The sequence below is a fragment of the Genypterus blacodes genome, unplaced genomic scaffold (genome assembly GCF_046128005.1).
Source record: "Genypterus blacodes isolate CSIRO-AG114 ecotype Tasmania unplaced genomic scaffold, CSIRO-AGI_Gbla_v1 ptg000017l_1, whole genome shotgun sequence".
Lineage (NCBI taxonomy): Eukaryota > Metazoa > Chordata > Actinopteri > Ophidiiformes > Ophidiidae > Genypterus > Genypterus blacodes.
Window position 1 is genome coordinate 273760 of NW_027466831.1, and position 27982 is coordinate 301741.

Sequence of the window (27982 nt, forward strand, 5' to 3'; positions counted from 1 at the left end):
CGCCGGATTCTCTCTCCGTCTTCGCGTTCTCTCGCGATATTCACGTGGAGATAGCGTAAGCCGTAGCTGTTCGCTAACAATGCTAGGCTAACAAGAGTCTCTACAGAGTGCCATGTAGTTTAACTTTACACTCATTTCGCCCCAATTAAGGAGCTGCCACACTGATTTGGAAATGGAATTCAGAAATATATTGGACCAGGTAACATGCATGACAGAGCAAAGACAAGTTTGTACTGTTGGCTAAGTTAGTAAGTAGCATTCTAGAGAGCACTGCTCATAGTCAGCCCCCACCACCACTGCAACATCTGGCTAACCGTGCTTAGCGACATGTTTACAAAGTTTAAATAAACGATCAGTTACTGAAAGGAAACCCAGGACTTGATGTAAATGTGCATGATGGGTACTAATGTTTCTTACGTGAAGAAATAATACCAGAAAATAACATAACACCCTCTGAGAGTTAAAGCTTCCTCCGTTGGTACAATGTGTCTTTATGCAGAGGATACATATAATACAAATAATATAAATATACGATCAAAAATAAACACCGATTATGTTTGGAAAGCAATTCTTAAGAAGACAATTCTACTTATTCTATTCTACTATACATCTGCCAAGCATAAGGCGATAGTGGTGGCAGTAAATAATGTATGACATGCAACAGACTGTATGATGTTATGTTTTAATCATTGGTTCTACTCCAACAAATTAATCATAAACATCTTTATAATTCCAGTTCATATTTAGACTTAAGGTTAGTGATTCTGTGCTCCTAAACCTAGAATCAGTTGGTTGAGCGTTTGTATTGTATTGACCAATGAAACGCCTGATGTTCAACTCACACAACTCACTGTATGCATTTCCTTATTTTTCCAAGTACATTTAATGAACAAAACTAGGAATTTTCAAGTTTTTAATTGCTCTTATAGTTCTGTATGTGTTTTTTTAATATTTAATCTCTCTTTCAGTCTCCGTTGGTCCAGGCTATATTCAGCCGGAACACTGAGGAAGTGACATTATTGTTGAATCATAACGAAGATGTGAATTCACTGGTAATATTTTCCCCTCACACACTCTGCAGACGAGTTTTCTCACAAAATATGGTGTCACATTTTTCCGCATGTAACCATATTTTAGCTCCAATGTACCAAATCATATCAAATGTATTATCTCTTACTGTAAATTGAGGCCATTTATATATTTTCTTAATGTTAGTTTGCTAGATACATTTCATTTCGGCAATTATTTAATGCAACTTGTCATTTACATACAAATTGTTTTACAAAATGAACCTTTAACATTTGTATAAGCATATTTATTGGGGTGCACATTAAATATGCAAACCTCTAAAGAGTCAGAACTACATAACTATTCATATAATATAACATCAATGGACCTTACTTGGAACAAAAAGTATATTTATTTATATTTCACATATCTGAAGTGTAGTGTGCAGCGCTGGAAAGGCTCACTTTCACATATCCATTATCATTCTACCACTATTATGTTGTTATGTGTTGAAGTCTTCTGGCCCTTGTCACTTCCCCCAACTTGTCCTACTCAACATTCTGCATTTCTACTTTTCTCCTTTAGGACTAATTAGTGACTCATCTTCTCTTGTCATGTTTGCATATTGAATGGCCTCATTTCTTCCCTCAGGACCAAGAACAAAGCACACCGCTTCATGCTGCTGCCTTCCTGGGAGACATCCAGGTTATGGAGCTCCTTATCACCTCAGGTAAGACTAATCTACTGCAAAATGTTGTAATGAAGAACCCCTGTCATCCGTGCTGGAATTCCTGTTAGATAAGAATCCCAATGGATTCAGTCTGTCTTTCATGGTGTTTACTCTTCACACTTGCAAGCATGGCTACATAACAGCAACACTATCAGTCTGAATAGCTGCAATGGACAAAACACCTTTTCTGTCTGTGTGTTCCTTTGTACACACACAATAACAGGATGCGTTCAGGTTCTTCTTCACCTCACTTTTTGTCCGTCATAAACATCCTGCCTGAAATGGCTTAAAACACAAAGGAAAAGGAGGAATATTGTGCCCTTTTGAGGACCAAAGCAAAATCAATGTCCTGCTCATGCATTTGCTACATGACATCTGCAACAATGTGATCTTCCCATTGCATCATCTTTTGTATAATTTGAACCTAAGTCTTACAGTTAATATGTGTCTGTCTGTGTGTGTCTGTCTGTTACTGTACCCAACTCATTTTGCCGTTTGACCTTTACAGGAGCAAGTGTCGGCGCTAAGGACCACAGTTTGATGACTCCTTTACATCGAGCAGCTGCCTCACGGAATGAAGTACTCCTATTTTAAAAGACCCCGTCTCATTCCTTTAGGCCTGACCGCCAGATATTAACGTTCCACTGTTTCTACCTCAGAAAGCCGTGGCGCTGTTACTGAAGCACAAAGCAGAGGTCAACACTCGGGATAAATTCTGGCACACACCGCTCCACATGGCAGCTGCAAACTGGGCCACGAGGTGCGCGGAAGGCCTGATACCACACGTGCGCAGCCTGGACGTCGCTGACAAGTCAGGACGGACGGCGCTGCATCACGCGGCACACAGCGGCCATACAGAGGTGAGTCGCGTGTTGATAGAATAACAGTCTTATTTACTGATAGTGTCACTCACGTAAATGGCCTTTGATTCATTTTTATCCAGTGCTTTACCCGCTTATTTTGTTTCTGCAGATGGTGAACTTGCTCCTGAGGAAAGGTGCTACTGCCAGCGTCAGAGATAAGAAGGACAGGCAGCCAATCCACTGGGCGGCATATCTCGGTAAACAAATATGTTATCTCATACAAGCAAGCAGGAGAGTTAGGTGTGCTCTACTGTGCCTGTACTGTGCCAGATGGTTGTAACCGTGGATGTGTTCATGTTCAGGACACGTGGAGGTTATGAAGCTGCTGGTGTCTCACGGGGCCGATGTGATGTGTAAGGACAAACGTGGGTACACTCCGCTCCATGCCGCGGCTACCGGCGGACAGACAGATGTAGCCAAATATCTGCTGAAGTTAGGGGTGGAGGTAAATCTGCCCTTTATCCCACACTTGGCCCACACATTCCACAGCATTGCTCCGGCTGCAGGATGAGGCCTTTGTGCTCTTAAATGTCCTCATTAAATCTCGGCCACTCTCCCCCACTCTCCCCCACTGCGCCTCAGATTGATGAGCCGAACACGTTTGGGAACACAGCGCTTCACATGTCCTGTAACACGGGCCAGGACACTGTGGCCAGTGAGCTGGTGAACTACGGGGCCAACATCAGTCAGCCCAACTCCAATGGCAACACACCGCTGCATCTGGCCGCTGCCTCCTCCAGTGGGGCGCTGTGTCTCGAGCTGTTAATCAACAATGGTGCCGATGTCTGTGTGGCGGTAAAGAGCAGAAAGAAACAAAACTCTGCATTGTTCTGAGGATTAAACAGACAACTTTTTAAAATGTCTTTGTTATATTCCATCTCTTGAACAGAACAAAGAAGGCAAGAGTCCTCTGCATATTGCTGCTATGCACGGACGCTTCACCGGCTCCCAGATTCTTATCCAAAATGGTAAAATGTGTAAATGGTAAAATGTGAGGAATGCAGATCACAACACAAATGTTAACAGTAACCCACTGTGCTGAGTGATTAACAGGACACTGTGATTGAACAGGATAAATAAGTCTAAAGTATCAAACGATTCCTTTTGTTTCTATTTCCCTCTTGTGTACCCAGGCGGGGAGGTCGACTGTGCTGATATGTACGGTAACACACCTCTGCATGTTGCTGCCAGGTACGGCCACGAGCTGCTGGTCAGCACTCTGCTGACAAATGGTGCTGATACAGCCAGGTAACTCTCTCTCTCTCTCTCTCTCTCTCTCTCTCTCTCTCTCTCTCTCTCTCTCTCTCTCTTCTCTCTCTCTCTCTCTCCCTGCTGTCCCCCTCTCTCCTCTTTACCCTCTCAACAATGACATACTAACATCCAGCCCAACAAAATCACAATGTGACACTTAATGACTTCTGTGATGTTGGTACTTTCTTGCCTCTTGACATAATTTATATTACAATAAACTGTTTCATCTCTGTTGTAATCTCATAAGGCCTGGGATTCAGGGGATGCTTCCTCTCCATCTGGCGGCTCTTTATGGGTTTTCAGACTGCTGTCACAAGTTGCTGTCAGCTGGTGAGTGTATTCATTCACAAGTCATCATTCTGTCAGTCAGTCAGTCCTCATTGTGTCTACGGTTTGTCCTTATAAAATGTTATTTGTGTATCCTTCAGGTCAGTTGTACAATATTGTGTCGCCTCTGACTAGTGGCCATGTGTCGTCAGCTGGGTTTGATATAAATACTGTAGACAACCACGGGAGGACCTGCCTGCATGCTGCTGCCTCTGCAGGGTGAGACACACACACACACGCAAACACACATGCGGTTACAGATTTGTGTATTTCCTGTTGTACTATTTCGGGTTTTATGAAATGATGCTGTATGTTTGAAGCCACCTTTTCTGTTGTTATCTTGGCAGACATGTCGACTGTCTCAACGCCCTGCTGAATAGCGGTGCTGACTTGAACATAAAGGATGTTTTGGGAAGGTAAGCAAGAGTGTTTGACCTAAACTAAACACAAATTCAAGTTCATCTTAACTGTGCTCTGGCTCTGACATCGCTCTCCTCTGCTCGGCCTCTCAGAGCTCCTTTGCACTACGCTGCAGCCAACGGGAACAGCCAGTGCACAATCATCCTGGTCAGATCCGGCGCAGAGATCAATGAGCGAGATCTGACGGGCTGCAGCCCTCTGCACTACGTTGCATCCTCACACACCTTCTTTGGGTGAGAGACAGAACACACACACACAGACAGGAGTGGTACCAACCCCCCTGCTGATTTTATTCTACACTAATTACGTTGTTCTTTGTTTCCACAGAGGGGAAAGCCTGATCTCTGGCACCAAACACAGTGAGGAAAGGGAACAGGAAGCATATTTGTAAGGCACACATCATTTACAGTTTTTAAATAAAGCCTGAAGAAGCACCTCAACTCCATTTGAAAAAATTTTCAGAAGACATTTTAAAGGAATTCTCTAAATGGGATATCTGTTTTTATTGGTGATTGTTTGAAATCATATCAGACATATATACTGGATTAGTGTAACTGCTCTATCAACCAACACAGCTGTAGTTTGGGGATTTCCGTGCAAGTGCAAAATTTGCAACACTGATGTGATTGATTGGAAAAACTCAATTAATTCACCTTAATTGCGTGGCATCCACATGAAATACATTGTGAGTCTGTTATAGAATGTGTGTTAGGATGTCCCTTGTTCTCTGTGTGAAGGTGTTTAGACTACCTGCTGGACAACGGGGCAAATCCAACTTTAAAGAACATGAAGGGTTACAGTGCTGTCCACTATGCAGCAGCTCATGGGAACAAGCAGCACCTGGAACTGGTCTGTCAGACCTTTGATTATGAGACATTCTGATCTTTCCAGGTCAATGGATTGAAGATGGAACCTAATTGAAATTCTCACATTTTTCTTTCAGCTTTTGGAGATTTCTTTCAACTGTCTGGAGGAGGTGGAAAGTAACGTTCCAGTCAGTCCTTTGCACTTAGCTGTGAGTATCACCACTCCATCGCTGCCTCCTGTTTACTACACGAGAGAATAGACACATTGTGAAGGTGTGGGACATTTGCCTAATAAGTGTTCTACCTCTACAGGCTTATAACGGTCACTGCGAGGCACTTCATTCATTGTGCGAGACATTAGTGAGTCTGGACGTTCGAGACATTGAAGGTCGAACTGCGCTCCACTTTGCCGCTCGGAGAGGCTTCGCCCAGTGTTTGGAGGTGCTGCTGAAGCATCAAGCCTCCTGTACACTGAAGGAGCCCAAACGCAAGTGGACAGCTCTACACGCTGCAGGTGTGTGTGACAGAACAAAACCTCTTGAATTTAGACGTTTGACAAATGTTGTCAATGGCACAGGTCTTTGTGTTGGTGTTTAATTCTTGGGAACCGTTTCCATAGCGGCTGAAGGACAGGTGGACTGTGTTCTCTTGCTGGTCAACAGGGAGGACAGTGCTGAGATCATTGACAGTCCAGATTTGCACGGGCGGTGGGTCAAAACGTTTTCTTTTCCCTCTGAAATGTTAGGTTATGTAGAGTTATATTTACAAGGAGTATGTTTCTTTATTATATTGTCATGTATCTCTTTAATTTCCTGTTAATATTCTGGCAGCGTGATGTTCTGATGTTTGATTGACCTGACTTCACCCTGCAGACAGACCTTCCAGCAGTCTGTTTAGACGGCGCTGACTGTTTGGGAGTTTAAGGTTGCGTTGTTCTCTGTGCAGGACGGCTCTCATGCTGGCAGCGTTGGGAAACCACACAGATTGTGTCCACATCCTGTTGGAGAAAGGAGCTGAAGCTGATGCTGCAGACAGGAAGAACTGCACTGCATTACACAGAGCTGTACGTATGTCTGTATGGTGTGTGTGTGTGTGTGAGTGTGTGTGTTAGTGTATATATATCCCTTGTTAAACTGTTTTAATAATGCGCTAATAATAGCCTGGATGCACTAGATGCTTTCCCCCTCATGTAAGGTTTTTCTTTGCTCCCCCTGCAGGCCATGTTGGGCAGTGCAGAGTGTGTATCTGCTTTTTTGGAGCACGGGGCCTCTGTTCTGTGCAGGGACTCTCAGGGAAGAACCCCACTGCACCTGGCAGCGTCCTGTGGCCACACAGGGCTGCTCCGCAGTTTGCTAAAGGCTGCAGTGAAAGCTGATCCTCTGGATTCCATGCTGGACTACAGGGGCTACACACCCACACACTGGGCTGCCTACCACGGTGAGACACTTATAGAAAGGATTCAAGTCCAGTAAATGAAGCACAGCTCAGATTTTTATATCACGTGCATATAAAATACAGACCTTAAACTGAAAGTTGTGCAGAAGTGCAGAATAATTCCACGAAACCAAGAGGAACTGAAAGTACCGGGAAGCTAAATGTCAGAACAAATGTGAGAAAAACAAAATGTTGTGGTGAAAGTTCTGGGTAAAAGCAGAACTGATCAGGTGTAGCCGACATCATTTTTATATCTCAGACCACTGTCTTAGTTTCATCATCGTTTACCTTCTCTCTCTTTAAACTCTTGGCTGTCAATTTTAATGCTGGCTTGGGGTCATACTGCATTTTTAGTAGTCATTTCTAATTTCATATCTTTGTCTTTTTTAGGGCATGAGGGCTGTTTACAGATTTTACTTGAAAACAAACTGTTTAGCAATCAGGAAGGAAACTCCTTCAGCCCTTTGCACTGTGCTCTGTGAGTACTCTTTTTCATGTAATTCCCAATCATACATCAGCTGTTCATTTAAGGCAGATTTGTAGTCAATCTTTGACATTTGACAACTCTCTCCTTCCCCTGCAGAGCTAATGGTCATGATGTTGCTGCTGAACTGCTAGTAAAGAATATGGGCTCTCAAATGGTGCACATTCGTGATGCCAAAGGAAGGCGAGTATTGATCTAAGATCCACAATTCACTTTGTATATGATGTGATAAGTTATAATGATCCTTCCTTTGTCTTGCACAAAGATTTTATGTATCTAGTTTTCACAGGCAGAGAGTGTATCTACTCATGTATGTTGTGTGATTGCAGGACGCCGCTGCACGCCGCTGCTTATTCAGGAAATATTGCTGGGCTCCAGCTGGTCCTGGATCAGGGGGCACAGGTCAATACTGTGGACCAGTCTGGATGCTCTCCTCTTATGATAGCTGCTGACTGTGGGCAGACCATGGCTGTAGGTATGTGACTAAAGCACCTGCAGTCAGTCTCACCGTTAGTGAGTGCACTTATCTGCATTTAAAAGAAAAAGAAGAAGAAGGGGAGGAAGGATAACTCATCTGCCTCCCTCTGTTTGTAGAAATAAGACTGCTGATGCATTGATTGGCTGAGCAAACGGAAGAACCAGCTGAATATCTTCATTATCAAAGTCAGTGTATGCCGTCAAATGTGTCTTTTTTGCTGCTTTTCAGAACTCTTACTGCACAAGGGGAAGCCTGACCTGACCCCGGTGGACGTCAATGAAAACACCGCCCTTCACTTAGCGTGTAGCAAGGTCCTATATACACTCATGAACTAGACTCTCCTACTAATAAACAGTCTTACTTTTTAAGCCATGAGTGGTTCAGGTTCAGGATTAACCCTGTTTTTTTTTTACATCAGCGGCAAAGTAACATTTAGATGTGTGTAGCAACCGATGAAGCAACTGTCTACAAAATGAAACTGTCAAAATATAATAGTAGTCAAAATAGAAATCAGAAATATAATCGAAAGTCTTAGTTTTGATAATTATTGTTGTTGTACTCATAATATTTTGAGCTTTATTTAATAGTTTCCTAATAATAACTCCTCAGAAGTAATAAATACTCATTAATGTGTTAAAATACACAAAACCTCATTCATTCATAGATTTCATTTCATTTTAACTCATGTAGAAGAAGTCATTATATTTTGACAATTTGTACAATGCTAGACACTTGGTATGTTGTATGTTACGGCATGTGCGTTGTGTTTTGTTCCGTAGGGTCATGAGATGTGCGCCCTGTTGATCCTCGGAGAGATCAACGGCTCGACCCTTATAAACGCTGCAAACAGTGCGCTGCAAATGTGAGTTAGCATTTGAAACATGCCTGAAAAGGAACTTTGAAGCAATTTGCATGCTTCAAGAGTGCCACTATGTAGCTCATCATTCAGGTCGTCCCTAACAAGCATGAACACGAAAACATGGTGTGGGAAAACAGTTACAAGTAGCTGAGTTACATAAGTTAACTACTTTTTGAGGAGCTCAAGTTTAGGGAAATGATTTTTCTCAGAATTGAACATGGTTAACTTGTAATGGTGGTATCTTGAAACTGCTGTACTTGTTTTTTGTTGAAAAGTTACCCATGTATACAACGTTGACTCAGCGCTTGGTCCAGGAGGATTGCTTATGAATTGTTGAATTGAGTTGCACTGAGCTGTAATCAGACATGTCTCTTGGTCCTGGTCACTTGTTGTAGGCCGCTTCACATCGCTGCGAGGAAAGGCCTGGCAACTGTAGTGCAGGTGTTACTCAGCAGGGGAGCAGCGGTCATGGCTGTAGATGAGGAGGGTAAGCAAAAGTGTTATTTCAGTTTCTCTTGTTTTTAAGGCAAGGGCCCAGTATACTTCATACATTACTACTACTACTGATTCGTTTTTTTTGTCTTTTTCACTGCTGACCTCCTTCTAGTCATGATTGCTCCAAAGATCACACGGCTCGTTGTACTACTGACTTGTTTCTCTGTCAACTGTCAATTCTTGACCATTCAGCAAATTACATCTACCTTCCCCTTCCCGTAGCATTCCGTCATGGAATTGCATTAAACAAATTCCAGTTGATAGGAGATGAACTGTGAACCTTCTTGGACGTATTGTGGACACCGTCCTGTTCTTTCCATGTCCTGGGCCCTAAACTCTTTGCTTGTTGTCACCCTCTGCAGGCCACACACCAGCACTGGCCTGTGCTCCTAATAAGAACGTAGCAGACTGCCTGGCCCTGATCCTTTCCACCATGAAGCCTTTCCCTCCCGGTGCAGCACCTGCCTCCAGCTTCAACCGCCTCCTGAAGAACTGCGGCATCGCTGCCACCTGTGGCTCGCGGCCTGTGGAAACATGTGCCACGTCTACGTGAAGGACTGCCGAGTACCACTGGCCTGCACAGCTGTCTGACTGAGTGAAATTCAATCCCAATGTAACCCAAACGCTTAACATGATCATACATGTACACGTGTGCCGTACAGACATACACACGCAGTATGACCCATACTGTGGACCTGTATGGGTTAAACTGTAGCACTAACAGCACTGATTGCTTCTCAGCTCCTTTCACATTACTAATATTAGTCAGCCAATCTCCCCAAATGTTCTACCTTGAACATTTGTAAAATGAATAAATTAATAATCTAGAGGGAAAAACAACTAGTAGTGAATGGAAGATTTAACATGACCACAATGCCACTCTAAACCTGAGGTCTCCATGTTCAGCTTCAGCTTGTAGGAGTCCTGTTCTGTCTCATACACAAAGGCAAGGCTGCTTGTGATATTTGTTTTATTATGTGCGTGTGTGTGTGTGTGTGTGTCTGTGTGTTTAAGAGAAATTTTAGCTATTGTTGTTGCTACTTGCTTTAAAATATCTACCTGATTCTGTACAACTTTTATGCAATGAATAAGATTCTATTTTGTCCTATTTTCTTATTCTGTCCATGGTTTAGCAGCCATGGCTAAGCTGATAAAAAAGAATTAACATTTTTAACCTTCTAATGCCATCAGGATCTTCATAAAATACATTTAATTTTAGTAAAAAGTAGATTAATAAGCATGCTTGTAGTTTTAAAGCTACCTAGTATATGTACTGTAGTTCTTAAGATGAAGTTAACTTTTTAAGTGTACAATGAATTTTAACTTGAAAATCCCAAATGATCGATCTTTGAGCTCAGGTGGTAGTAAACAGGGCTTCAGTGTGCTGTTGGTGCAATAAACAGCACATTTTGAAATGTCAAGTATTACAGAAGTATTTTTAGTAAAGTAAGATAGAACAGAGCAATTAAATTAAGTAACGTTTCAATAGAATGATTACTGTGTAGAAATACTAAGATATAGAAATACTTGTTTGTGGACTGTTATAACACTAACACTGCTAAAGAAGCACATATGCACATCCTTCCTGCTTAGAGCATTGAATTCAAATCTCATTTAAGCTTTTGCATTATAAAGGTAAACATGACATTGACCCGTAATGTTAGTAAAGTTACTCATATCTAACTCAGCAAATACTTTCTGAAATTGTGGAAACTGTTTTTAAGAAATGGGTTTCTTCAGCCATAGCAACTTGAGTCTTTACATTTCAGTGACCATTATCTCTTCACGGGAAATAATTGTGTTTGGCGTGAGAGAATATTTCAGAAATTGAGAAATTGCTGTAGCTCTCTGACTTTCTTCAATACATATGCACAATAGACCTTGAAGATTAAGACTTCTAGTTTTACTGTCTCATTAAAGAACACATTTTTATATTTAATCCTTAATTAATAGACAAATGTACCATTTGTGTGTGATTTGAAAACAGTGTGCAAGCATACTTCACATACCCTTATTTCTTTTCTTTTAGCAATTCCTGCTTTTCAAAAGGCTTTAAAGTATTTGCACTCAAATATCAAAGTTTACATTTTATAACAATATATCCCTGCTAGGATTATGCAACGATGCCTGACGTGTCACAAACTGCCTCTCAGAGTTGTGCTTTAGGTTGCAGTGTGAACAATGTATGAACAATGTTTGTCCTGAAGGAATTGCTTTAGATCAACGTCTATGTGAAGAGATTCTGTGTCTTCCATGCCTCTTAATGAGATGTCAGGGTGTAGCCGGTCAAGCCTGAATACTCAAGCACAGTGTGGTTGACTTGTGGGTGGCATTCATCCTGAGATGTGAAGGAAAATAAATCAATCAATCACTACCATCTGAGAAGTGTGTTGGACGAGTTTTTCCTTTATTTGTTTCAGTAGAACAGAAAAAGCAACCTTGTAGCCACTGCTGGTCATGATGCAAACCTCCTCCTTTGTTGTCTAATTCACAACTCCACCATGGTGAGGCAGCAGGACTGAGAAGAGAAACCACATCCCTCTTGTTCTGCCCTCCCTTGAATGTGTATTATTTGGATTTAAAGTAGCACATGGTGAAGCACTAGTTTGTATTTCTTATAATTTGCATGATTTAACAAGTTATTGTAATGACAATACATATGTAGCGAGTGCACATACGTGTAGTTACAGCAGACTAACTCGTTCATGTGAGTCAGCACTTTTTGATTTTATAGGCCAAAGCGTAAAAGTGATTTTTAGCGCCACGATCAAGCCAAGTGGTGGCAACATGTATTGCCTTTTTCTCTGGATCGACTCCAACCTGCCTACCAAGTTCAATAGTAATCTGTCCATAACTCTTTCAGATATCCTGCTAACAAACTAATGGGCTGAAAATGACCTCCTTGGCTTAGATAACTAAGATAGAATAAAACAAATGAGGTTAAATCGTTACATTCACATAAGAATCGTTATTCCCTCTGGGCTCTTTCGACAAATCACAAAATGGGGTTTGGTGATGTGCGCGCCACCAGGGGGTGCAATAGAGTCAGGTTACGTTATAATATAACGCTGCACGGGATTGTCTAGTGCCGGCAGCCGTCGCCGGTGTGGACGGTAGCTTGTGTGTTCCTCTCTCCCGTTCAGTCTTCTCTCGTGAGCAAATGACAAAGATGGCAAACGTGGTGTTGGAGTTCCAGGCTTGCGCTGGGGACTTCGAGCCACAGAATCGCCCCGTCCTCATCCTCGGACACCAGAGCAACCTGCAGCGGGTCAGCTGGAGTCTGGTGAAGGGGAAGCTGCAGCCCGCTGTTAGCAAGGAGGTAACACGTTTTTAATGGTGGAAACAGCGGTGACAGCTAGTCTGCCGTTAGCCCCGGTTGGCCAGCTACGTTAGCGTTGACTGAAAATCCAAAAGCTATCAATCTCATCATTACGAGAGTTAACTAATGCGTGAACAGGAACCTTGTTGACTGTTTTATTGTTTGTAAGATTAAATCACAATGCGTTGCAGATTAACTTTTCGCTAATTGACTCCTCTGTTGTCGGCTTTGTGCAACGATTAGAGCGGCTTCGTCTTCTCGTGTGGTATGAGGAAGCAAATCCTACAATTAAACCTCGACACGGAATTTTTTATACAAGTTAAGAGGCGTAATGCTTCGTATCCATCTTGTTCTTTTGTCACGTAAAGCTAACGTATGTGTGTGTCAAAGACTAGACCAGGAATAACTGACTGATGGCACAGTAGTTTGCATATTTAAGAGATCAAAGGTGCTGCAGCATGAAGGCAGATTATCTTGGATTTATTGCTTTATGCTGTTCGTTTCAACTGTGATTTACAAATCCCACACATCATCCCATCACCAGCTTACAAGGAACCAGGAGTGTGTGATCTTAAACTCTCTGAGCTCATGTCAGTGTAGCCTAGTTGAGTCCTGTGGGTGTGACTGAGACTTAATGGTGTTAAATAGAGAGAGTGGTATGAGCGGTGTGAGCAGAGTCCTCGTGCAAAGTCCTCAATCGGTTGTGCAAAGCTGTAATGGGAGACGCGAGAAAGTGATTCTGAGGTGTAACAAAGGCTTTCTGCACAGAGCTCTTTACGATCTCATGACACCGACACGTATTAAATTCAACACACACCGTAGATCACACATCGTAAAGATCATCCTTGGTGATTGCCTGTTTATGGTTTTGTTCCTAAGCCCTCTCTGTGTGTTGAGGTATTCATTAACTGCTGCACACATGTCAGGTTTTGCAGTAACTAATCTTCCACTATCAACTAGATAACAAAGTCACACAGTGGTATTTTGTCAGCGTCGTCTCTCCACCGCTGCTATGAATGTCTAACACAGTTCATGTGTATTGGAGAAGCACCGTCTCTCATTAAACGAGTGTGTGAATACCAATGGGATGACGATAGAACATTGTGTTCTACTGACAACATTTTGATCCTGGTTATTGTCCTGGTGGAGGCTGAATGATGTAATCCTTTGTGTTGTCTTCTGGTGTCGTCCCAGGTCTGGCAGGCGGCTCTGGGCACTTTGAACCCAAACCCCACGGACAGCTGCCCCCTGTACCTGAACCATGCGGTTGTGGCGGCGCTCCCCTTGCGCGTCAGCAGGCACAACAGCCCCTCGTCGGCCAACTTTGTCTCCCGTCTGGTTCGTACCTGCCTGCCAGGAGGGACCAACCGTTGCATCGTGGTGAGTTAATGACACCGGAATTAGATTTTAAGCACTTAGCCTCCCAGCAGTTGCACTAAAGTCGACCGTTTCTCTAAGTACACGGCCTCCCCGCCCTGATCTTCTCCCGTTTCCCGGGTGTGTCTGTTTGCTTTTTAGATGGTGTGCGAGCGTTCCGACGTGTTTGCCTCCGCCTGTGCCATCGCCAGGGCCTTCCCCATCTTCTCCCGCCGCTCTACGTCCTCACGCCGGGCCGAGAAGAAGCACGTCACTGTGGAGTTTGTGATTGTTGACCGAGATGGCAACCGCCTGGAACCCGCTGAAGTTCAGGTATGGTATTGCTCAGAAATGTAGCTTTTTCTAATTTTTCCACCTCTACTGAGCAAACTTTGGTGTTGAATTCTCCTGTGGTGGCATGTAGTCTGCTGCGGTGCATGTCAAACGTCCTCTAACACTGAAGGCTCTGTTTAGTGTCTCTCCAACGCGGCTGAGGGAGTGAGGCTGGCAGCTCGCATCGTGGACACGCCATGCAACGAGATGAATACAGATCACTTCTTAGACGTAAGTGAAGCCTTTAGCTTTAAGGGTAAAAGCTATTGGTGTTTCCTTGCATATCGATCATATCATCATCCCGTTATCCCATATTAATAATTGAATACATTTCCTGGCTATTTTTATGCATAAATGTGTCAATATTGTCTTAACTCTCTCATAGGTGGTGTTGTATCCATTTTAAAGTGTCAGGAGTCCCTCAGTGAAGCGCACAGATACCGCTCGGCCCATAATATTGTAACTGAAGTGTCACTTCCGACTTCCGCTTACTGACACCGACTTCTGTTTCAGGAAATCCGAGCTGTGGGGGCTGAACTGGGAATTACTCCGGTGATCATTCGTGGAGAGGAGCTGAAACAAAAAGGGTTTGGAGGTAAAGCACACGGCTACAGTCAAGCCCGGTCTCAAGTTTAAATGATCAGCAGTATTGAAATACAAAGGGAGGATGTGTAGGTCTGACTGAAATTGGATGAAGACGCAGTATCGTCATATGCAAACATTCTAATGTTTGCGTCTTCTTCCTGTCAGGTATTTACGGAGTGGGAAAAGCTGCGGAGCATCCTCCCGCACTGGCCGTCTTGAGTCACACCCCGGACGGCGCCACTCAGACCATCGCCTGGGTGGGCAAAGGCATCGTGTACGACACAGGAGGACTCAGCATCAAGGGAAAGGTAGGACTCGGCTCTTCCTGTTAAAGATCGAGCGTTTGGAATGCAGACACGCTTTCCCGCGTGTTTACTATTCTCAGGTCTCTGTTTGTATTCGGAACCACTGGGTCAGAATGACCTCGACCACATGTGACTGTGCCCAATATGTATTTTTTAGACCACAATGCCTGGGATGAAGAGGGATTGCGGTGGAGCTGCAGCCATTTTGGGAGCTTACAAAGCTACTATCAAACAGGTGAGACTCGCCTTCAGATGAACCCGCAGCACTTCTCACTGGTGTTACCTTAACGTCCTCCGCCTGACCAATCCATCCCCTTCCTTCGTCTGCGTCAGGGCTTTAAGGACAACCTCCACGCCGTGTTCTGCCTGGCCGAGAACGCAGTGGGACCCACCGCCACACGGCCCGACGACATCCACACTCTCTACTCCGGAAAGTGAGACTCTTTATGTAACTCCTATGTAATTCCACGTAGCATCGTTTGTTAGAGACAGAGTCAAATTACTATTCGGTTGTGTTATTCTGTCCTGGCTGGTGTTATTTTACAAGCCTGAACTCTCTCCCATCACACAGGAAAACTACGGCAACACTTCTGTGATTTCATTGGTGATTTGTGTTTCCTGTTTCCTATCAGGACGGTGGAGATCAACAACACCGATGCGGAGGGCCGGCTGGTGCTGGCTGACGGAGTGGTGTACGCCAGCAAGGACCTGTCAGCCGACATCATCCTGGACATGGCCACCCTGACCGGAGCGCAGGTGGGTGACGGCTACTCAGATGTCCAGTTCCTTGGAGCTACCTGTTCCTTGGAAGAGCTCGCCTGACGGGTTGTGTTTGGGTTTTGTTTGTGCAGGGGATCTCCACAGGGAAGCACCACGCAGCTGTGATGACCAACAGCGAGCAGTGGGAGACGGCGTGCGTGCGTGCCGGACGCAGCAGCGGAGACCTGGCTCACCCTCTGGTCTACTGCCCCGAGCTGCACTTCAGCGAGTTCACCTCCGCCGTGGCCGACATGAAGAACTCCGTGGCTGTAAGTGACACTAACCCTAAATCGACGAGTTGAGAGTTGAAACTGAAATGAAATGGGGGTCGGTACATATGAAATGGTGTTTGTTGTTGTTGTTTGACAGGACCGAGAGAACGCCCAGAGCTCCTGTGCTGGACTCTTCGTCGGTTCTCACTTGGGCTTCGATTGGTCCGGTGTCTGGGTCCACGTGGATATGGCCTCTCCTGTCCATGCGGTGAGTCCCTGCAGTTTTGTAGATACATGTTATGGATGTATGGAATGGTCGTGGAGTGGATTGAGGTCGATTTAAAAAGCTGCTTTCATATTCTTTCTGTCTGGTTGGTAATTTAACGGCGTGCTGAGCACAACCCGCCTCTCAAATCTCATTTTAAACGGCCACTATGAAAAGTTTAGTCGTCTGTGTTTTTTGTTGTTGCTCAACATGACGAGCAGCTCCTGGAAAAAATTAAGATTGCTGGAGAATCATGGTCTGTCTAAAGGAAACTCGGCAATGTGACAGGAAATGGTCAGCAAAATATTTAAGGAAGTTGTATGAAAATAACTTACTGGCATTTGAGTTTTTTTGCGCTGTTAACCGTTGTTTTAATCCTATCGTTAGTACTACAAACCAGAGAGCAGCAGCTGACCCCCTTTTGTAATCATGCTTTTCTCTAAAGGGCGAGCGTGCCACAGGCTTCGGCGTGGCTTTGCTCATGGCTCTGTTCGGCCAAGCGTCCGACGACGCCATGCTGAAAGACGTCTCTCCTCTGGGCGCCGCCACTGTCACGTCTGGAGACCAGATGGAGCGTGACTGCAAAAGGAGGCGACTGGTTTGAGGCGGTCACGGTTTCGACCCTCTCTGCCCTCACTACTACACACACTTAACTATTCAAGCAAGCGCTAATAATTTGATGTCCCTGAATAAACCAGATAATCCAGCATTTATCAAGTGATTCAAAATGTAAGATGATGATGAGAGACCGACGGCCTCCGGCACTCTTTTGCTCATGATTAAAAGGCTATTGCGTATGTAAAATCTGAAATAAAACAAGTTCTTAAAGGTTTTGCAAACTGGCCAGTCTTACATTTCAGTTGTCATTCTTCCTACCTTAATTTGACCCATTTATGCAAGTGACAGCTGGAGGGTTTTTTACCTCATGAAATTTAAACCATCTTAATTTCCTGTCATATTTTGGTGCATAGAAGCTTGAGATGTAATGCAAACAGTCATAAATGTGCACACAGCTCTTCTACCTATGTCATACTGGTTGTAAAATTGATGATCCAGATCATTAAAGCTCCAAACTGTTTTTGGTACCACTGTACTTTTGGATTCATGCTGTGTAGAATTGGACTGTGTGTGTGTGTGCGCTAATGAGGCAGCTGGTTAAAACTAAGGACCGATAACCAGCCGGTGCATACCGCTGCTTTTAATGGGTTCATAACGGTTTCAGGTGAGCAATTGACAACCAGTGCCACCTGTGTTTTGTTAGTACTGAGTACACACAAATGTGTTAACTGAAAAGAAAGCCTTTGATTTGTTGTCTTATCTGGTGAGGTTTGTAACTTTTTAAGATCCGGCTCAGATCTGATTTGTTTTCCGCCATTGTGACAATCAGTTTACCCCTCAATAAAGATGGTGCCATCTAATGTGTGTTGACACTGTGTGCTGCTCAAGTAAACTAGGAAAAGCTGCATTCTATCTTAAAATGACTGAGATTCGTGTTTTCTTACCGATTACGCTTTACCTCAGCCATTTCTGTGCCTGACCACGGAAGGTTTTGTGGCCTAACTGCACCTTAGACCTGCTGAATTCTCGGCCCAGGTCACATGTGGCCGACGTGAATCTCAGCGTGGTAAACTTTAAATTAGACTCCACTCAGTAACTTTCATTTGGGTAATTGACTTAAAACAATTGGGGATGTTAAAATGTGTTAATTTTTAACCTCTGTGCTCTTTCTGTATCATTGGATTTTAAATAATGCAGAGATGATCAGATTAAAGTCCAGCCAGGTGGAATCCAAACGTTCCCTTGAGGAACATTGGGAGGATTTGAAGCAGTTTAACAACTTTATGATGATGTGCAAAATTCACATTGATGGCAATAGCAGTCCAGTAACAGACATTATGACCCGAGCCATGTGATTTGTGCTGTGTTGTTAATCTGAATGTTAACTCAGCGCCCCAGTGATTGCTCTATGAACTTTGAGTCATTGGGTTAATGGACAAGAAATTCTGTTTTTCTCAAAATGTTTTGCTGAACGATCGAAAAAATGAAAAGAGTATGTGACCATGATCAATCATAAAGGGCTCAAGCAGTGTCTTTGCTGGATGAACTTCTAATTTCACACAGTTTGATTAATTATATATAAACGATGCTGACCTTATGCATCGTTTTAGATGTTGTTGACGTAAAAGTGTAAACAAAAAAAAAGTTAAGTCAGGGTATTAAGACTTCAATAAATCAGTCTATTAAATTTGTGGTTGGGGCAAAATCAGAAACAAAACCTCGGAAAGGACCACAGAAACTTATTTGTACGTATTTTTGTTTTACTAAACGTGATTTAATAAAGACATCTCATCCAGTGTACATTCTTTATTATGTCTTCCTAAGCGAACCACGTGACACACGTGTTTATGATCACGTGACTGCGCGCAGCATCCGCGAGACACCGGCTCGCCCTCTCCCTTTACGCCAGGAGGAGTCAGCAGCCGAGATTCCGAGCTTGTCCTGTACCTGTCGTCTCTTTCCTCCTTCAGTGTCGGAGCTCAGTCCTCGGTAACAATGGTGCGGACTGTTTTCGCCGTTGTTTTGTTTGCGGCTGTTGTTTCTATCGTGTCAGCCGGAGTGTTTTTCAATGACAAGCAGCCGTGCTACGTCCGCAAGCCGAGGCTGTTCGGCGTCGGTGTGAAGTGAGTTTGTTTCTCAACTATGATTTTTATTCTTGTTTTCACCTCAAACTAAATGAATAAGAAACTCCGTGTAAAACTATAAGCTGCGGTAATGCAAAAGACTAATGTGTGAGTGTTGTTACCGTAAAATCCTACTTAAACTAATTTTAATGTTTTTAAAAGAGGTTTGATAGCTTTTCCGTTGCAGTAACGCATGATGCCATATTTACGGACCTGAAACTTCCTTGTCGTTACTTTATAAATCACGAGGTTCAATCAATCACAGGTTAAGGAAGTAAAATATTGAAGGAAATTCCCCATCGAGAATTACCTGCCTGCCATCGGTTAATACAATGAAGCTTAAACTCCCTTACGACGTTAAAAATAAAAACAAACTCTTATCTACATGAAAAGAGCTAAATTTCCACATATTTTGGGTCATGCATGTTTCTGTAATGCCACCATGACGTCATTGTTCATTATTGTCTCATTTAAGCAGTTTTGGAATGTAAAACGCCACCATCTTGTGTAAGTGTTTGTTTTCTTTTATTATTTTGAGTTGGACATTTAACTAACATTTTACATTTAAATATTATGGTAGTTTTCTTCTGAGGTGCGCTTCTGTTTTTGTTACTTTCACTTTCTAGAGTTTACATCAGCTGCTTATCTCCTAAAAACATATGCTCACTTCCCTCAGCAACAACTTCAATTCTTTATCGTGCTATATTTTGATGTCTCAAATATAGTCAATCGATCAAATCAATTAATTAAGACACTGAGGCGTTAAACGTGTTGCACTCTGTCTTTACAGAACCACAGCTAGTCCTCATGAGTATTTGAACGTCTCTGAACTTCCCAAGTCATGGGACTGGAGGAACATCAATGGCACCAACTATGTCAGCACAACCCGAAACCAGCACATCCCTCAGTACTGCGGCTCCTGCTGGGCTCATGGCAGCACCAGCGCCATGGCAGGTATGACTCCTCAAGTTAGGCAAGTCCAGACACAGCAATTGCCAGTTGATGACTGTACAACATCACGTTACTGTTCGTCAACACATTGTAACAGAGGCAGTTTTGCTTCCTCTTCGGTGCTCACACACTGTGGTCGGTACTGAAACTGTGTTTTCTATCCCGACAGATCGAATTAACATCAAACGGAAAGGAGCTTGGCCGTCTGCTTATCTGTCTGTCCAGAATGTGGTTGACTGCGGCGAAGCTGGCACCTGCCACGGAGGGGATCACACTGGGGTTTGGGCATACGCCAACACACATGGAATCCCTGATGAGACCTGCAATAACTACCAGGCTAAAGATCAGAGTGAGCGTCCTTCAGCGCAGATTGTAAACGTTTATGGATACTGGCACAGAGTCAGTGATGGCCTGGTCTTTGTTCCTCTTCACAGAGTGCAACACCTTCAACCAGTGTGGAACCTGCACCACTTTTGGGAAGTGCAATATTGTGAAGGACTACACCTTGTGGAAAGTTGGCGATTATGGAGATGTCAGCGGGAGGGAGAAGATGATGGCAGAGATCTACGCTCGAGGGCCAATCAGGTTCACATTTACATTTAGTATCTTTTGAATTCTGAATTTAAGTTTACTGGCAATAGTTTGCAACACAAATCATTCCAATACGAGCTGAATTTAGTCACCAATGCACTTTCTCCCCTCTAGCTGTGGAATCATGGCCACAGATAAGCTGGACGCGTACACGGGGGGCGTCTACTCAGAATACTCGGAGGACCCTTCAATCAACCACATCGTGTCAGTGGCAGGATGGGGGGTCGAGGCCGGCGTGGAGTTCTGGGTGGTGCGCAATTCCTGGGGAGAGCCGTGGGTAAGTGGTCCTCCGATGGAATATGAGCTGAAACATACCTCTTCAATTCTCTTGTTCTCTTAGTTTGGCAACGAGCCACAATGTCACAGTTCAACCGCTTTATTGATGAATAAAACCTTTACTGGCTTTGAATGTCTGTAGTGAAAGTGAAGCGTGTGTTTGGACGTGCTCAGTGTCTCTCCTCTTCATCTTCCCTCTGCTCAGGGGGAGAAGGGCTGGCTCAGGATCGTCACCAGTGCCTTCAAGGGAGGAAGTGGAAGCCAATACAATCTGGCGGTGGAGGAGGACTGCATGTTTGGAGACCCAATCGTCCCTAAAGGTTATCTGTAGAGGACAGTGTCCACCTCCGTGTGCAATACAGGTGACTGCACACCGTCTTTGTCTCTCTGTATGAGGCAGAGGAATGCTTAGCAAAGGGAATTTGATTTTTTTGTCACAATTATTTTTATACATGTAATCAATTCTCGGTGGCAAGGATTTAGCACCGAATCTCAGGCTGCACATCTGCTACTATGAGGACTTTTTGGCTGTGGCATCGGTGCAAGTTTACACCAGACACAAGTTCAAACCTGCAACTGTCTAATGATGTCAGGGTTAGGACCTTTGATGCTGTGTTGTGGGAGGAAAACCAAATAGTTCAACTGATTTCTGAGCTTTAGCAAAGTTGGTAAATAGACATTAACATTAGGAATACATGAGAAACTTACTGACGGTATTCAGGTTACATAATGAGGAACATATCCTGCTCAGCCAAAGAACAAATTGTTTAATTTCCCCTGCACTGCTTTGACTATGAATGTTTTCTCGTGATATTTTCTACACAAACTGTTTGATCAACTTAAAGTTAGCCTTATTTGCGTATGTCAAGCAAAGGTTTCAGTCGTCTGCTATGAACAATCTAGACATCAGAAATGTTACCAAAAAGTTCCAGCTTTGCTTTACTGCCAATAAACCTCAACGCCAACATGAGCAAATATGTTTAGATCAGTTTTGCAAATAATTTATAATAATTGGGTGGTTTCATGAAACGTAAAGCTGTTGAAATAAAGCTGTGCATGGAAATTGATGTCAAGTTTTCAGTTGTTTTTTGTTTGTGCGTCTTGCAGTGCACCATGTTTGTACTTCACACTGCCGTTTCCTTTCAGTGCCACTTTGTTATTGAGTGATATGGATGGAGCAGCTTCCTGTCAGTGGGCGGGGAGGTTAAAAAAACCGCAGCTTTAAAATTAGAACCAAGAACATTCAAGATTTTTAATTTTAAACAGTGCCAACATAAAATATAGAAAATATACATTTGGAAATGGAAAACAAATGAGCTGCATTCTCAGTCTGATCTCGTCATTGTGGTTGTAATCCTCCTCCACTTGGTCAAAGTGTCTCCATGCCAGCTTTATACACTTAACAGCTGGTGGTGATGTCCTCTGTGTCTCTGACGTCTTCCTGCTTCTGTCTCAAACACACCTTCTGTGCCCTCGCTCACATCAGTTAATCATGATGAAGTTTGATTTGCAATGAGCTGAAAAACAGGAAATAGAAGTCTGCATGTAAATGCTTGAAGAAGAAGCTGGTGACAATTTTACACATTTATAGTCGCCGGTCACGGGGAGTATTTTTACAGTATGTGAAAACAACTGCAGTCAGGGCTTTTGTGGTTGAGGAGGACGCCATACTGCCTACTTCCTCTTGGTGATAAAAACTTAAGTCACACCTATGTACATGTTAGGAGTTCAATTTCTCTCTGAAATGTCATTCGTCATTTTAAAACTCGTCACTTGAGCCACATTCTCATTTAGAAGGAGAATGTGGCTGAAAAATGTATCACTCTGCTTTACAATTCCCAGAAACCATTGCAAAGAAAATCTCAAATAGGTGTTATAATGAGAAGGTTAATGGTGACTTTCATATGTAGACATTTGAAGTGTTTTGTTACAGCTTTACACATTTTGCTGCTTTTTAAATTAACATTCACTTTTCTGTATTCAGATAAACAATTTCCTGTGTTAAGACAGCAAAGTGCCTGTACCTGACCGGCTCCAGGCGCCCAGCGGAAGACTTGAACGTTAACAGTTTGTAAATTCATTTGAATCCTGCAGAGTTGGTCTTCTCTCTGTGTATATAAGGTGCTTGGCTGTAGTGACTCAGAATGTGAACGCGACACTTACCAATGAACTCGGCGACGGGGTCGTGTTCTCCCTCAGTGCGGATCGTGCCTGCGATGCTGTCGTTCTCCAGGATGGGCAGGAAGAGCTGAACGAAGTCCGACGTGTACGGAGGTGCGATCACGTCCAGGACCTTCAAGAGAAGCGCAGAGGTTAAAGGCCTGTTCATAACCAGCCTACAAGTTAAATGGAAAATTACCGCAGCAGCTTGGTCTGCCACTAAATGGGAGCATGGCAGTGTTTACCTCGGTGACAAAATATCGAATGAGGGAGATATCCGTGTTGAGTTTCTCCAGACACTTCCGGATGTAGCCGACCACGGGCAGGACGTAGCCACGGCTCAGCAGGTGAACCATTCTGTCCAACAGAGTCTTCTTCAACTCCAGCTGAGGAGGGAGAGGATTGGCGAGCGCACGTTAGCTGAGAGGTCAACCACCGAACACGTCAAGGGCACTGCTTATTATCAAAAGAAACACACACACCTGTTCCATGACATCTAGCTGGGAGTGCTCGGTCTCAAAGAGCTTGATAAGCAGCTGGAGGACCTGTGGGTGCAGCAGCTGGTGACAGGTGCAGATCTGCAAAGAGGAAGGTTTGTGTTCGAGTTAGACCGGTTCCTTAATATGTAGTACGTGGGGTTTAGTTTCCACCCGGCAGCGTCACTGTACCTCATCCAACAGAGCTAAATGGACTGGAGTGTGGTCCGTCTGGAGCTGGAAGTACCGAGGCTCCGACACCGTCCAGTCCACCCACTTCAACACTCCCATGGCAACTACTGGGAACCTGAACACAAATACACAATCATAAACAACTACAAATCACAAACGACTTCCCTTTTCAAACTGTTTCCTGTTGAGCTACACAATTCTGAGGTCGACGGCTTGGCGGAGATGAGCTCCACTCACCGGATGCACTGGTACAGCGTCCCGAGCTCGGCCACCAGCTCTGTGGCGCCTTTGTTCTCGTTGCAGCACAGGTTGTGCACCGTCTCTATGGCCTTGGACGTCGACTTCAGCTCGTCCTTATTGATGTTGACTCGCTTGTTCTGTGTTTTCACGGCGACAAAAAAGGAGACGAGGAGTTAAAAAAGGGAATACGGGGATATGAAGAAAACAAAGCAGCCCCGATTCTGTTTACCTTTTTCCACGTCTCCACCACGCTGGCAGCATAGGCCAGGATGTGGATGTACTTGTGCTTGTGGTCCTGGTTGATCTTCGAGCCAGGCTTGAACAGCGACTGCATGAAGAGGTCTAAAAAGGCGGGTACTCTGATCTGGAGAGGACAGAGATGAATATTAAGTGATGGCTAACAGCATCACTAAGAGTCTTCACGAGGGTCCAGACGCTCTGTCCTCACCAGCTCCACAGGAGGGGGGTCCATGCTGCTGAACATCTTGAAAAGAACTGTGATGTCTGCAGGATTCAGGGCTCCTTTGGACAACATGGCACCCAGCGCCTGACAAGCTCGAGGGTAAGCTGCTGCTGTACCCAACGCAAGTGTGATCTGGCTGGCGTCATGACCTCTGCAAAATAAACCACAACACAGCAGATCGGATGATGTTAACAGCCCAAGATGAAAACAAAACAAAGAAAGAAACAACCGGGGGACTGACGGTACCTCGTGTGTGCCGACTTCTGTACTTCCTGGCCGATGCGCCGTATGGCCGATCCGCCCTGTTCCTCCTGAGAGAGGATGGACATCATAGCCTGGGCGAACAGGTACGTGTGCTCGCCGTGACACACCATTTTCTGCAGGACACACGCAAACACTCGGTCAAACAGAGGAGAGGTTTTGTAACGCCCGACTTGGAACTTTGACGCGTTAGATTACGGAATGTGAAGGGAAGGTCCTAAAGCCTTCCTGGGAACATAGAAGGACCAAAGCTAGAGCCTCACAGCGAATTCTGGCAGGTTCTTTTCCAGGTTCTCCTCTCCTCCGTCCAGCAGAGTGGCCAGAGAGGTCCTCAGCACGCGGGAGAAAACCTCCAGCTGCTGACACGCTGTCGACACACTGGTGATCTCACCCTGGTATCCAGCATCGGAAATGAGCTAAAGACAGACAAACAGGAAACACAGGTGAGCACAACTTCTCACAGGCAAAACTCTTACCCCGAACGACGCCTTACCACATTGTTTGCTTCATCGTACCTTCACAGTGAAGTTGAGCATCAGGCAGTCGGGATGAGCCTCGGCCAGCTTGTAGAAGAGATCTCGCCACGTAGTGTGTGCGATCATCTGCTCCAACCAGGCAGGAGTCTACAACCAGAGACCAGAGAGTTCATGTACACCTTCACTCAAAACTGTTTGTGCTCTGGGAGTTGTTACGTGTGAAATGAATTCAGAGATCTCACCTCTCCTTCTACTGTAAAAATGGAGTCTGCTTTCTGAGGGTCAAAGTGCTTTATGAGGAGACTCTTCAGGTGGTTCTCTACACGTTCTTGGACCTGAGCTGGCTCAACACCTGCAAGGAGAAAGATATTATACAAAGTCAGTCAGGCAAGCAAAGAGTGGAGGAGCTGAAGGATATTTAACAACTTCAAGCCTGAAACGATATTGTAACGAAAAAGAAGAAGATTGGTGTCATTTTGAACACGATGTTGCGTAGTTTGTTACGCACCCATCTGGATGAGCCACTCGGCCAGAAGGTTGACGGTTTGAGCCACGGCGGAGTAGTTCTCAGACAACAGCGCGATAACGTGTTCTGGAGAGCCACCTGCTTGGAAATACCTTTGACCAAAACCACAGTTTGATTCATGAATTCAATCAAATCCAAAAAGCGCTGCACATAGTTTAGTATCGTTGTGAGGAAACGTACATTTTGAGGGTGTTGAAGATGGCAGGCTCCATGATGTAATCCCTGCTGGTGAATTTCTGGAGACAATCTTCCTGGACTTTCCCGTCATTTTCCCCTTCAACATAACCATCCTCCTGAAAAATAAAGTGGCGTTTAGTTTTACGACCTCTTTGGGTGGATACAGGTGCATCTCAATAAATTAGAATATGGTCATCTTCCCCATGATTGTGTCGCCTACTGAACCAGTATTTTAAGGCTCAGGAAACCTCAGCAGGTGATTAAAGCTAATTAGCTGGTTATAGTGTGACACAGTGAGGTTACAATATTGAACTTTTACACAATATTCTAATTTTCTGAGATATTGAATTTGGTGTTTTTACTGTGAGCTGTAAGCCATAATCATCCACATTAAAACAAATAAAAGCTTGAATGGTCCACTTTGTGTGTAATAAATCAATAATATAGGAGTTTCACTTAAGCATTTCGAAAATCAGTGCTTTCCATGTTGAGATTTGAAGTTAAGACTCATCCAAGTACAGATTTTTCTCCAGTTTTTTGTATAAACTTAAGATAGATTTAGTGTTTAGGACTATTGCTGCATGTTGCCAGGTTCGTCACCCAGAATACTGCACAACATTGAGCCCATTAATATCTGGACACTGGAGTTAGTGGCTTTTAATCATCGTAATCATAATACAAATTATAACACATCACATCACATTTCTGATCAGACTTTGAGTATCGTGTTATTTTCCTGCACGCGTTCAGATCTCTATGGAACCATTTCTGTCCATTCATACTTTTTTCTTTACTGTTTAAGTGAATGTTTTATGGGTTGGAGCTGCTATCATAGGTCAGCAATGTCAGTCTGCGTAAAACATCCAGATAAACACGATCTGTCTGTGACGTTAAGCCGCCGAATCTCACTGCTGACCGGTGACAACAAACTCGCCTCAGGTTTATCTGCCGGTAACGCTGCCTAGCTTAGCTTGCTACCTGCTAACTAGCCCACACAACGCAAAAGGCAACAAGTCGAGGTCCCACCGTGTTAGCGTCCGGAGCTTCCCACTCTGCGGCACCGCTGTAGTATTCCTCGTCCATGGTGACGGGAAAGCACCTATGCGCAAACACCAGCTTCAATGAGATGATGCACTGTAAAGGAAGATGCTGCAAACAGCTAGCCTGCTAACCTAGCTAACGTAGCTAACAACAACAGCAAAATGGCGAAACGCGTCATTTTTCCCACCCGATATTCGACAGCGTGATTGTGATTGGTCAGTCATTATTACGTGACATGTGTAACGGCCTACTTGTTTCTTTGTTTTGCACTAATATCACCGTATAGTAATATGTTTTCACTACATAACTCTACACTAACACTTAAGAAATATAATTTTAAGTATTCCTAGGCTATCTAATGTTGGTGGAGTTCCCTTACACTTCTTTCTATTGGTTGCGAATACTTTTGAACCGCCCGCCTTATTGTCGAATCTCGGGTGGGAAATATTTACGCAGGCGGGAGGCGAATGATTTTTCTGTGGGTAAACCGGAAATCATGAATATTCACGAGGTACTAATCCAAGATGTCGTTTAAGCGTATTACTGAATCATGAATATTTGTAACCGATTTGAGGTGATGAGATTTATAGAAAATATTATCTTAAATGCCAGACTGGTTATATTAATAATATATTTACTACATATTAAGAGAAAATACCGGGAGTTTTGAACAACTGTTAACTGCTGACACAACGTTCTTCCTTAACAGATTTAATGGAGGATGTGGTAACATAATGTGGTTTCATGTCAGAGGTAATTTTTTCCCTCCATTTTCCTACAGTTTAGATACAATCTATTCTTAATGTGAGGCTTCACTTTAAGAAACTAGCCTTATTTGGTTGCTGGGATACCACGCGATGTTAAATAGAGCAGCTGTCCCTCCGTCCAAATACAGACCTCCATTTTTCATCTTCATCGGCACAAAGATGGCCTGAGTAGATGCAGGGGTACAGACTGATACTGCGGGATGAAAAGGACATGGCTTATGTTTATCAAAAGGGCTTAGTTTGTACTGAAATTCTTGGTTTTATTAGTTGCTCCATGTAGTGGGACAGATTTATGTCTTTAGGGAGGTGAAAGACATTCTGCCTGTCCAAAATGTGATTGACTGTCTGAGCGTCTACAATGGGGATATTTGTGACGATAATGTACTGATATGTGAATAGTAATCTCAATTGCTAA

The 27982-nt window shown here is 43.9% G+C and overlaps 4 protein-coding genes across 4 annotated transcripts; 3 read left to right on the forward strand and 1 right to left on the reverse strand.

The window, feature by feature from the left end:
• Positions 1–49: 49 nt before the first annotated feature.
• On the forward strand, positions 50–11530 carry ankrd52b (ankyrin repeat domain 52b). Its single transcript, XM_076141118.1, is given in 29 exon segments — positions 50–199; positions 969–1052; positions 1660–1738; positions 2247–2317; positions 2398–2598; positions 2711–2798; positions 2904–3046; positions 3184–3396; positions 3491–3569; positions 3735–3849; positions 4100–4182; positions 4281–4398; positions 4527–4595; positions 4692–4832; positions 4927–4986; positions 5337–5448; positions 5543–5614; positions 5718–5919; positions 6025–6112; positions 6351–6468; positions 6623–6842; positions 7230–7317; positions 7423–7506; positions 7653–7798; positions 8030–8112; positions 8581–8663; positions 9056–9147; positions 9518–9678; positions 9681–11530. Coding segments are annotated over 29 exon segments (3186 nt in total). The 5' UTR covers positions 50–172; the 3' UTR covers positions 9747–11530.
• Positions 11531–12234: 704 nt separating this feature from the next.
• Positions 12235–17707, forward strand: npepl1 (aminopeptidase like 1). The gene is made up of 12 exons (XM_076141280.1): positions 12235–12474; positions 13669–13854; positions 13993–14163; positions 14305–14394; positions 14677–14758; positions 14914–15056; positions 15211–15288; positions 15387–15487; positions 15686–15809; positions 15905–16081; positions 16182–16292; positions 16735–17707. The coding sequence occupies exons 1-12, from the start codon at positions 12316–12318 to the stop codon at positions 16891–16893; spliced, it is 1581 nt and encodes a 526-aa protein (XP_075997395.1). The 5' UTR covers positions 12235–12315; the 3' UTR covers positions 16894–17707.
• Positions 17708–18722: 1015 nt separating this feature from the next.
• Positions 18723–21855, forward strand: ctsz (cathepsin Z). Its single transcript, XM_076140974.1, has 6 exons — positions 18723–18970; positions 19761–19924; positions 20091–20270; positions 20356–20506; positions 20627–20789; positions 20994–21855. Exons 1-6 carry the CDS (start codon positions 18843–18845, stop codon positions 21117–21119), a joined length of 912 nt encoding a protein of 303 aa, XP_075997089.1. The 5' UTR covers positions 18723–18842; the 3' UTR covers positions 21120–21855.
• Positions 21404–26971, reverse strand: nelfcd (negative elongation factor complex member C/D). Its single transcript, XM_076140973.1, has 15 exons — positions 26786–26971; positions 25763–25875; positions 25565–25674; positions 25299–25408; positions 25096–25203; positions 24844–24996; positions 24566–24696; positions 24305–24470; positions 24086–24220; positions 23854–23993; positions 23617–23731; positions 23431–23526; positions 23194–23334; positions 22952–23081; positions 21404–22305 (listed from the first exon to the last, which is right to left on the reverse strand). Exons 1-15 carry the CDS (start codon positions 26840–26842, stop codon positions 22271–22273), a joined length of 1740 nt encoding a protein of 579 aa, XP_075997088.1. The 5' UTR covers positions 26843–26971; the 3' UTR covers positions 21404–22270.
• Between the last annotated feature and the right edge of the window lie 1011 nt (positions 26972–27982).

Excerpts from the sequence above, each read along its gene's own strand:
- nelfcd (XM_076140973.1), bottom strand. The coding sequence starts at position 26,842 with ATGGACGAGGAATACTACAGCGGTGCCGCAGAGTGGGAAGCTCCGGAC. Across the intron at positions 23,994-24,085 it reads TGGTGGAGACGTGGAAAAAG|AACAAGCGAGTCAACATCAA; the intron begins GTAAACAGAATC and ends GTGAAAACACAG. Across the intron at positions 23,082-23,193 it reads TTCGATATTTTGTCACCGAG|GTCCTGGACGTGATCGCACC; the intron begins GTAAACACTGCC and ends CTTCTCTTGAAG.
- ctsz (XM_076140974.1), top strand. The coding sequence starts at position 18,843 with ATGGTGCGGACTGTTTTCGCCGTTGTTTTGTTTGCGGCTGTTGTTTCT. Across the intron at positions 19,925-20,090 it reads CAGCACCAGCGCCATGGCAG|ATCGAATTAACATCAAACGG; the intron begins GTATGACTCCTC and ends CTATCCCGACAG. Across the intron at positions 20,271-20,355 it reads CTACCAGGCTAAAGATCAGA|AGTGCAACACCTTCAACCAG; the intron begins GTGAGCGTCCTT and ends TCCTCTTCACAG.
- npepl1 (XM_076141280.1), top strand. The coding sequence starts at position 12,316 with ATGACAAAGATGGCAAACGTGGTGTTGGAGTTCCAGGCTTGCGCTGGG. Across the intron at positions 14,759-14,913 it reads GAAACAAAAAGGGTTTGGAG|GTATTTACGGAGTGGGAAAA; the intron begins GTAAAGCACACG and ends TCTTCCTGTCAG. Across the intron at positions 15,289-15,386 it reads ACAAAGCTACTATCAAACAG|GGCTTTAAGGACAACCTCCA; the intron begins GTGAGACTCGCC and ends CGTCTGCGTCAG.